The sequence below is a fragment of the Punica granatum genome, chromosome 7 (genome assembly GCF_007655135.1).
Source record: "Punica granatum isolate Tunisia-2019 chromosome 7, ASM765513v2, whole genome shotgun sequence".
NCBI lineage: Eukaryota > Viridiplantae > Streptophyta > Magnoliopsida > Myrtales > Lythraceae > Punica > Punica granatum.
In genome coordinates this window covers 468,686-479,530 of record NC_045133.1, presented here as the reverse complement: position 1 = coordinate 479,530, position 10,845 = coordinate 468,686, and the positions used below count along the sequence as shown (strand labels likewise).

At 40.4% G+C, this 10,845-nt stretch overlaps 2 protein-coding genes across 2 annotated transcripts; both read left to right on the top strand.

The window, feature by feature from the left end:
• The first annotated feature begins 1,344 nt into the window (after positions 1–1,344).
• LOC116214125 (GDSL esterase/lipase At3g48460) lies at positions 1,345–3,330 on the top strand. The gene is made up of 3 exons (XM_031549430.1): positions 1,345–2,081; positions 2,235–2,494; positions 2,854–3,330. The coding sequence occupies exons 1-3, from the start codon at positions 1,404–1,406 to the stop codon at positions 3,101–3,103; spliced, it is 1,188 nt and encodes a 395-aa protein (XP_031405290.1). The 5' UTR covers positions 1,345–1,403; the 3' UTR covers positions 3,104–3,330.
• Positions 3,331–3,674: 344 nt separating this feature from the next.
• Positions 3,675–10,844, top strand: LOC116214124 (kelch domain-containing protein 4). Its single transcript, XM_031549429.1, has 20 exons — positions 3,675–3,925; positions 4,448–4,534; positions 4,627–4,695; positions 4,788–4,920; positions 5,011–5,057; positions 5,178–5,264; positions 5,435–5,496; positions 5,683–5,725; positions 5,823–5,903; positions 7,042–7,155; positions 7,383–7,488; positions 8,058–8,121; positions 8,305–8,347; positions 8,492–8,755; positions 8,848–9,009; positions 9,565–9,702; positions 9,941–10,087; positions 10,239–10,325; positions 10,449–10,517; positions 10,598–10,844. Exons 1-20 carry the CDS (start codon positions 3,794–3,796, stop codon positions 10,700–10,702), a joined length of 2,040 nt encoding a protein of 679 aa, XP_031405289.1. The 5' UTR covers positions 3,675–3,793; the 3' UTR covers positions 10,703–10,844.
• The last annotated feature ends 1 nt before the right edge of the window (position 10,845 follows it).

The following is a 10,845-nucleotide window of genomic DNA, read 5'->3' as shown; positions in this document are numbered from 1 at the left end:
ATATATAGTAGTACATCAATAAAAAATTTTAGCTTTTTCTTTTCGATCTTGCACATCTCGCCGATCATCATCTAGTGTACGTAAATAACGAAGAAATCCTATGAAATGGAATGCCACCCAAAACACACACACACACTCTGAGGCAATTGAATTGAAGGCCTGCAACTAATTTTCGCCCCCAACTACTTCGTGCGGCAAATTTCATTCATCTCATTTATGGCAAGTCCCCACCATTTCTAACCCAATCGTACCATTACTACATATACTTGTTTGTGGGTCCCAAGACTCCAAGCATCGAGAGAGAGAGAGAGGGCCCCACTCATCGCATTTGACTGGCAGCTCGGAGGTCGAAGAAAGATAGTTTCACTCACTCGCACTCGGACAAAAGGTTAAGCATGCCACTATTAATTATATTTTCCTCGAACGTCGTAAAATTATAAGGAGGTTATGCTTTGCCATGCCGTCTTTGGGCGCAAAACTGGCATGCGATACTACATATCATGTATCATGCATAATACCAGCTACAATCTCCATTATCCACATGAGCATGCGCTGATTATACATGTCACTGACGATATGTTTCACTAAGGGTGTATATGAATACCGAGTATATCAAGAACCGGTTAGAACTTACCTATTAAGGTAGGGTACGGATAACTGTAATTGAAATATGATAGGCTCTTAGTAGTAATTTAAGGAATACGTGAAAATAGGTTTCGATTTCGGTTTCCGTTCTAACATACATGGTACCCACGAAATCGGTATCCGTGACCTATATTTTTCTGAAAAATTATTTTATATTTACATAATTCTCTATATGTAATATAATAATTACATAATTTTAAGAAGAGTTCATTTGCTTTGTTTACTAAGAAAAGTTATATCATCATTTTTTTGCTAAATAGATACGTAATCTTTTAGTTGCGTATTTACTTTGTCTATTCTATAATTCTAAGGAGAAATACACAATCCTTTAATTATGTGGATGTATGTGATTCGATTAATCTATGTCGACATTTATTATGAGATTTTTTCAATTTTAGTTATTTATTTCATTTATTAATGAAAAAAATTACAAGTTTGAATAGAGTACTCAGAACCTATAGTATAATTCAGATTTCAGGTAAATTTCAGTTCCAGGTTCGAAACAATGTAGGGTCCTACTCCAAAATTTTGGAACCTCTTCCCTCCAAGATAGGCCCAGATATAATGAAAAAAACAAAATATTCCGACCAACACACCCCCTGCGTTTCACCGTTAATCAGTTCATTAATGTAAGATAATATTATATATCTCCTCCGAAAGTAATCGGTGAACCGAATTCACGCACTCTTATAAATCAACCGAACCAAACACCGCTTCACGCATTGTGTGTTTATAATAGCTAGCTAGCATCGACGACGATGGCAATGGCGTCCTCTTCACCTACTCCGTCCTCTTCGACCTTAACTTTGACAATCTTCCTCTTTGCGCTGCTTCTATCCCCTTTATGCTTTGCTTCTTCTCCTCCGTCAAGGTCGCAGCAAGGTCCTCGACGGTTTAAGAAGATCTATGCCTTCGGCGACTCCTTCACTGACACTGGCAACACAGGCAATGCCGATGGGCCTGCTGGATTTGGCCACGTCTCTAATCCTCCCTACGGAACCACCTTCTTCCGCCACCCGACAAACCGCTACTCCGACGGCCGCCTCGTCATCGACTTTGTGGCTGAGTCCCTTTCCCTCCCTTTCCTCCCTCCCTACCGCAGCATCTCTAAAGGTGGCGACGGCAGCCACGGAGTCGACTTCGCTGTCGCTGGATCCACGGCGATCAATCATGACTTCTTTGTCAAGAACAATCTCAGCCTCGCCATCACCCCGCAGTCGATCCTGACGCAGCTGGTATGGTTCAACCAGTACCTGGAGGACCGAGAGGGTTGCAGAGAAGCCGCGTCTGGAGGCTCTTGCGCGTCGGCATTTAAGGATGCACTGGTGTGGGTTGGGGAGATTGGGGTGAATGACTACGCCTACACCATCGCGTCCTCTGTTCCGTGGGATACCATTCAGAAGCTCGCCGTCGAAACTGTCACTGCTTTCTTAGACGTCAGTTAATTAAAATATTTATAAATATATAATCTTCTTAACGTCACTTAATGCTTTTAAAAAAAAAATTCCGCCATTTGTGTGCTAGATGAAAATATTTAGTACGCTGGGTAGATTTATCGATCACAAAATTTTATCTGTTGCTGAATGCAGTCGCTGCTGAGGAAGGGAGCAAAGTACATGGTTGTCCAAGGTTTACCTTTATCGGGCTGCCTCCCGCTTGCCATGTTTCTCGCTCCCGAAAACGACTGGGACGACCTCGGGTGCGTGAAGAGCGCAAATGACCAGACCCAAGCCCACAACACCATCCTCCAGTCCAAACTTGCCGGCCTCCGGAAGAAGTATCCAGATGCCATCATCGTCTATGCTGACTACTGGAATGCCTACCGCGCCGTCATGAAAGCTCCCTCAAGGTATATGCAAAAAAGATTAGCAGCACCCGAGTCTATTGTTAAACGATTTTGCGAGGCTAATGGCCGAGATCAGCAGGTTCCAAAAAGTTAGCTTTAATTATGACAGTTGACTGTTGCGAAAGGGCTCGTGCTTTTCCGACCCGAGGGGAGAGTGCCCCGCAGGCTTAATTACGGTTGAAGAACATGTTAATGAGTCGGTTGTTATTCACTCGAAATGAACAAGGAAGGAAGATATGTACATTTGCTACACGTCATGTCAGATTCCCGATAACATAAAGTTCCGGTTTTTAACTTTGTTGATCTGTCCTATTTTAGTGCTGAATCCGGCCCTGATCCTCTGGTCACATGCATTATTGCAGGTACGGTTTTTCGGAGCGCTTCAGCGCTTGCTGCGGGACTAGCGACTCGCCCTACAACTACAGCCCCTTCGCGACCTGTGGAACGCCTTCAGCTCGAGCCTGCAAGAACCCGTCGCAGTACATAAACTGGGACGGAGTCCATCTGACGGAAGCCATGTACAAGGTGGTGTCCGACATGTTCTTGCGCCGCAACTTCTCTCAACCTCCCTTCAGCTCCTTGCTTAGCAACAAACAGTGGCCACGCCAATAAATTAAACCGCCGTTAAAAATGTTTTTTTTTTTTAAAAAAATAAAAGATTTTATCATCATTGCCTGCTTGTTGTATCAAGGAGAGGGTATGCTCATCCGTGAGGCAAAAATTGGCAATCCAATTTGTCTACTCCGTAGGATAGGCTGATCATAAACTATTTATCGTACGAGGCAGTCGCAAGTGCCAATATATTGATAATATATTCAGACCTGTGAAATTTTGGCTAATCAATCACATATTTAGCCACAAAGGCATGCGGCTGAATAACGTGCTGATATACGTGCAAACTTCGTTTCCTCGAAAGCGAGGGTGTCGATACTTATTAAAAAGCATAGGCCGGCGCCCGAGGAAACTCGTGTTTAACCACATTCATTCGACGACGAGGTACAACCTGATCTTCGGATTAAAATCTTCATGGGAAAAACAAAAAAAAAAACCTTCTGACGAAACTCATGGGCTCATTCTCGGCCCATATTTAACTCATGGGCCGAAGCCCATTGTTAGCCTGAAACGATGGCTCGTCCATTTTCTCTCTCCCGCTGCCCTCACTAAACCCCCCTCTCTCTTCTCTCTGAGGCTTGGAGGGTTTGAACTGAACAGAATTGAAAAAGGACTGCGTTGTGTGAAGTCTGAGCTGAGGAACTGTGAGAAGTGAGAGAGAGAGAGAGAGAGAGAGAGAGAGAGAGAGAGATGGGGAAGAAGACGAAGAAGCCAGGGAAAGGCAAGGAGAAGACGGAGAGGAAGACGGCCAAGGCAGAGGAGAAGAGAGCTCGAAGAGATAACAAGAAGCTCTCCCCTGAAGACGACATCGATGCTATTCTGGTCATATCATCTTTCACTATCTTAGCCCTCTCCTATATCCCTCCCTCCTCCTCTTCCTCTTCCTCTTCCGCTTCATCTGCTCAGCTGGTTACTGACTATTCAATCACGCATATATTTATCAAGCTACTCTATAGTCGATCACAGTTTAGTATCAATGATTTGGTCTCTTGTTTATGATGATGCCGCCATTGGCGTGCTCCGAGCTAATGTACTCGTCTCCAGCAGTGCAAGCTAATTCCGAGATGCTTATCGCTGAAGTCAGCTCTGTCACTGAGTATTTCTGTAGTTCCTCCTTTCCCACTCCTTCTCTGTAAGGAGAGAGAGAGATTGAGACATTTGTTCCAGTAATCGGAGTTTAGGTAGGACCACAAGTTCGACATTGGCAGTTGGGTCAGTAGGGCTCTTTCTCTTGGGAACTCCCATTTGTTTTTTAGGTCTCGGGAGCAAATCCTATGAAAAGGAGGAATGTTGATTCCTTAGTGGTTTCATCTATTGAAACTTGACATTAATTTTGTCGAACAGTTAAGTATACAAAAAGAGGAAGCAAAGAAGAAGGAAGTACATATCGAGGACAATGTCCCGGCACCCTCTCCTCGATCCAATTGCACTGTGAGTTCCTCCGGAGGCCCCAGATCATGTTGTTGTCATATTTCTGGATTGTATCGCCTGTCTAGTAATTGCGTCTTCGATGATGGTTGCAGTTAAACATCAATCCTCAGAAAGAGACTGAATTGATTCTCTATGGTGGTGAATTCTACAATGGCAACAAGGTGAGGTTTTTATGGTGTCGCACAATGTTATTGTTTAATCAGACATTGATGGATATCTCTACTTCAGATGATACTGACTTTCAATAGTGCAGACATTTGTTTATGGTGATCTTTATAGATATGACGTAGAAAAGAAGGAGTGGAAGTTGATCTCGAGCCCCAATAGTCCCCCTCCTCGAAGTGCTCACCAGGCAATTGCTTGGAAGAATTATCTCTATATATTTGGTAAGCTTTGCTAACATCTGTTGTATTGCCACGGGTGCAAGTTTGCACTTCATTTAATCCTGTAAAATAAATGAAGCAATCTGTTTTCAGGCGGTGAGTTCACATCCCCGAATCAAGAACGTTTCCATCATTACAAGGTAAATCCTTGGGGCATCTTTCTTGCCATGCAACATTTTTGTCATATTTGTTTGTGGATAGAGATAATGGATAGATTCGCGTTATTAAGCTTGGCATCACCTGTCTAATTTGCTTCCTAGGACTGCTGGATGTTGGACCTGAAAACTAATCAGTGGGAGCAACTAAATCTGAAAGGGAGTCCCAGCCCACGTTCAGGGCATAGAATGGTATGTTCACTTTATTTTTTCTTCCCTAACCTTTCTTTTGACCATATTTGAGACTTTCGGATGATATTTGAAATTAGTTCATCAGGGTGCACTGCTTCATTTTTTGTGAAGTTGCTCTATTTTAATCTTATATATTTTTCTTTCCCCTCATTTTTCCCCATAAATTGCAGGTCCTATACAAGCACAAGATTGTTATTTTTGGCGGCTTCTATGACACACTTAGAGAAGTAAGGTTGTTGATTGTTCTGAATATATCAAAATTATTTCCTCATGCTGATGCTATTTTGTCAAGTTTGTCAAAAGGATGTTGCATATATGCCTTTAAAAATATCCTCAAGAACAGGCCATAGTCTTATCTATTTGACTTTTGCTCTTGAAGTTTTTAATTGCAAATTTGCAACTGCCTTTCGATTTGCAGGTATTACAATGACTTATATGTCTTTGATCTGGACCAGTACAAGGTGAGTGATCTCGGCATATTTATCACGCTGGTAAAAGCCCATATTCCTTTTCATTTCATTTCTTCAAATCTAATGCTTTGTTGCCTGTTATTGTCAGTGGCAAGAAATAAAGCCGAGGCCTGGTGCAATGTGGCCTAGTGCTCGGAGTGGATTTCAGTTTTTTGTTTACCAGGAGGAGGTAAGTACTTTGCAGGAACTCCCTCTGAAAGTCTAGTTGTTTGTTATTTTTTGAAATTGGGAGGCATATTATGATTAGCCTGTGACATCCATCTAGTAGGGTTTTACTTTTATTCCGTTGTATATCTGCACAATTTTTAATGTCTCATGTGTTGTTTCATCCTCTGGTTCATAGACACATCATCAGGTCTTCTTTGTATCTGTGACGACCATAGGAGTTTTCCTATTAGAAGCAGTCCTAGGTTGTTTTTGTTGCTGGTGTTACATCTCTGTTTTCTGTCAAAACATGTGCTTAAACAGAGGCACATAATCAACCTACATTCTGGTTATTAAAGTGAATCTACTATTCAGGCATTTGGGAATCATATAACGAGTCAATTTATCTCTGTTTAAAGGAGCAAAGCAGAACTGAAGTAGGAATAAAAGGAAATTGATGTTAACTGGACTTGGGAAAGATGACTCACAATAGATGCTTCTATTTAGAGCTACATAATTCAGTTAAAACTGTAGAAATTTCATTATTCTCGGTTAAGACAACGACTTTACCTGAGGCATTATGGGAAAGTGGGGTTGAAGGGTAGATGAATGAGTAAATTTACTAAGTTCCAGGTTCAGCATATTTTCGATGGTTTTTTTATGCCGGCAGTTGGCCCAATACCTCTCCGATAATATCAGTGGACTCTGAATAGCATCTGGTTTCACAAACAAGCAGAGATTGTACTTAAATGATTCCCCTCTGGATTCATGGGGTAGAGCTTTCAATCAATTGGGTCATCGTGTTGCTCAGATTAAATTTAGATTGATTAGAACTTTAAGGTTGATCTGGTTTTTAGGCCTTTTCTGACTAGCATCCTGTCCTAATTATGAAGAGACCTCTATCTTTCCCTATAATTTGGTGACTGTTTCCCTAAGATCAGTTTGGCTGTTATAGACCGTGGGCTTCAATGGATCACCTGGGTTAGAAGGGAAATTGATTGATTTTCACTTAATGTAGAATTCTTTGGTCAGTCTTATGTGTCATCAGAATCACTCTTTGGGTTGATTAAATGAGGAATTGCTCAATCAAAGTTGCATGAAGGACATTTGATGTTGCAGATAAGAATATTGCTCTGTTACATGAAGGACGTTTGATGTTGCAGATCTTTCTCTATGGGGGCTACTCCAAAGAAGTTTCTTCTGAGAAAAGCTCTGAAAAGGGAGTTGTTCATTCAGATATGTGGTCTCTTGACCCACGGACATGGGAATGGAACAAGGTTAGTTGTATATTCTATGCAGCATTTTAAATTAATGAAGAAAGCAAACCCTGTTTACCTCAAGGTTAAGTTTACTTTCCCCAAAAGAAGGTTAAGTTTACCAAGGGCCTTAGGCAGAAAATTGATTGTATTTATTTTCTTCAACCTAGTGCATGGGTTACTTTAATTCATCTTTACTTTCAGCTTATGATTTGTTTAACTCTGCCAATAAAGGTTTCTCTCTATAGGTAAAGAAAAGTGGAATGCCTCCTGGCCCTCGTGCAGGGTTTTCTATGTGTGTGCAGAAAAAGAGGGCTATGCTATTTGGTGGGGTAGTTGACAGGGAAGTGGAAGGTCAGCCTCTTAATGCTTGTCTATTACTTGCTTTTGTCGGTTAATGGTCTCCCCCCCCAGTATTTATATGGATCTCGACAGTTTAGTTTCGTGTCATGTGCATTTATCAAGTTTGGTTTCAGTTAGTTCTTGTACCAGTTGCATATATCTGTATTATTTCATTTACTTGTTTTACACTTTATTTCAAATCTGTGTCTCACTCACTCACACTCACCTCACCCCCCCAACCCACACACACACGTATCTCAATAACTTCAAGAGAATGTGCCATCGTGATTTCATTTGGCTTTCACTTAAACAGAAACAGTAACATTATAGAATACTGATACATGATTTTTATCGATATTGTTTGCTATTGGTTTTTAATAGGGAATGAATGTTTCAAACTGTGGATTTGGGGGTTGGGTGGGGGGGTGGGGGTGGTGAAGTTGCTGTAAATATGTAGTGGAAATATCTAGTAACTCAGCTATCTCAGATGCATATCTTGTGCTTTGGCAAGATTCTTCCGTTAGGTAGGTAGATTTTTTTCATGAACTTCCTATTTGATTCTTTTTCTTCCATTTGCGCAGGTGATGTAATGATGAGCTTATTCTTGAATGAATTATATGGCTTCCAATTGGACAACCATCGCTGGTAATTTTTGTTTCATTTAATTTCCTTAAGTGGATAGGTTTGTGGGATATATTTTGTGAAGTTTTTACATTCATAAAATTTACATCTTTTTGCGAGAACTCTTTTTCTGGTCGAGAAATAGCATATTGACCCTTGAAAATCCACATCAGTTTGGAATATGAAGTTATCAATGCTTATGTTCAGGTATCCTTTGGAGTTACGAAAGGAGAAGTCTACAAAAGATAAGGTATGCAGATGCAGGTTATGGGGTTTACATCTCTTTAGTTGGTTTACAGTCTGTACTGCTATTCAGAAAGCACAGATGTGGCAATCTGTATGGGCTCCTTGTTAACATGATAAGTTACTGATGCATTTGTGCTGTTATCTGCAGTTGAAGAGGAGTTCTGGGAAAAATTCCAACCGGGAAGACCTCATTGACACAATCAATCTATCTGAATCACAAATTGCAGCAAATGAAAAAGATAAAAATTTAGAGAATCTTGATGAAGCAGTTGACATGGAAAGTTATATGGATGAGGTATCTCAGCAAATGGAAACAAATATGGCAGTCAATGATCGTGGAAATGCCGCCAATTCTTCTGGAAACTCACAACTGATTGGCAAGAAAATGGTTCAAGAGTCTTCTTGGCCAGAGGTTTGTTCTCTTTGGTTGAGAATTTAAACATGAGCGTAAAGTTTTTCCCAAGAAAACATAATAATTTGTCTTTTTTTTTGTGAGTTATTCAGATTGTAAAGCCTTGTGGACGAATAAATTGCTGCATGGTTGTTGGGAAGGATACCTTGTATATTTATGGGGGAATGATGGAAGTGAAAGATAGAGAAATTACTCTTGATGACTTATATTCTCTCAATCTCAGCAAGCTTGATGAATGGAAGTGCATCATACCGGTTTGTTATTTTTCCTTGAATTCTTTTTTTTTCCCCCCTTAAATACTTTTTATTACTTGTACTATTAACAGTGTTGAAAGAATTGTCAAGTTTAAAACAAACTGGCTCCTGCTTAAACTCAGATTTGACTCCATACCCTGCTGTAGATGGCAATATTTCTAAACATCACAGCTGTTGGTTCAGGATTAGACCTTGTCAAATTAACTCATAAGAACAGAAACTGATTTTGAATCCTTTGTGATCCATGACTTGCAAATATTGAGCTAGCGTTTCTTTTTGTTTGTATATGGAATGCATCTGCTTGAGGCTAACCAATGATTTGTCTTTCCCTTTATACCCATAAAAGAGGACTCGTCTTTTGCTGATACTATTTTGAAATGATATGCCAAAGTTTATGGTCTCATGCTGAAGTTTATGGACTCACTTAACATACCCTGGTATTTTTAACGTCACTACTTCTAGGAAAACCTTCAGAGTAATTATTTCTCCCTAACTGCAATTTATCGGAATGATGTTTGCTTCTGATATCATTTTGTTTTTACTTCCTTAAACTAGGCATCTGAACCAGAATGGATAGAAGCCTCTGATGATGAAGACGAGGATGAGGATGATGATGGCGAAGATGACAGTGAAGAGGAAGGCAACAGTGATGATGAGAGTGATGATGCTGAAGATGATGATTGTGACAATGAGGTACCTCGAGAATTAATATGTTTTTATCTCTTGATAACCATTGACGGATTTTTATCTGATTGTAACCATTCTATTTCTTAATAACCCATTCTTCAATATATATTTGCTTACTGAAATGAAAAAGTAGAAGACAGAATTAATATCTTGTGGAACCTTTCTGCACATAAATGCAAATTTGCTAACTGAACCCTTTTGTGAAGCATCATCTGAAAGTGACGATCACACCACTCGTTTGCAGGGCAATGGTGCTGCCTCAATTCAAATTGGAGATGCTGTTGCTATGATAAAGGGTGAGGGAAAGACTCTCAGACGGAAGGAGAAACGTCTAAGGATCGAACAGATCAGAGCCAACCTAGGCCTTTCTGATTCTCAAAGAACTCCTATGGTACCAACTCTCAGCGAGGGATAAAATTGGAGTCTGCTCTTTATGAACAGTGTTTAACATTTTTACGTAGAAGGGGTAGCTTTTTGTTGTCTTTCCATGTTCAAATGTTAATTATACTAAGCTGATTGCTTTTCTTTTTGTTGTCTGAAAGCCTGGAGAGTCACTGAAAGACTTCTACAAACGCACTAATATGTACTGGCAAATGGCAGCCCATGAACACACTCAACATACCGGCAAGGTATCTTCCCTCAGCTTTGCTTGCACAATTTTTTTCATTTTTAAGTTTGTTGTATTGGATAATTGTTTGGATATGGTTATTTCTGAAGTTCTTGAACATTATATCATTCTCCCGGCATCATAGGAGCTCCGCAAGGATGGATTTGATCTTGCTCTGGTTCGTTACCGGGAACTGAAACCAGTTCTCGATGAGGTAATTTCCTTTATCTTTCCTTATATTGGGTGGATCTGTATCCTCCTCATAACTTGCTCATTGTTTGCTTTGTCCTCCAGCTGGCCGTCTTAGAGGCTGAGCAAAAGGCCGAGGAGGAACAAGGGATTGAAATCAGTTCAAAGACAAAGGGTAAGAAGAAGGGTAAGAATTTGACAATAAAGTAGAGTCAGCTCCATTACATGATTTAGAGGTGGGATGGGACGGAGACAATTTTTCCGCACTTTGTGAAACTTATTGTTGTGTTCTTTTCACTCTCCCTCCCAATTTTGATTGTCTTCAAGACATTACAGCAGCTGCTTGTACCTAT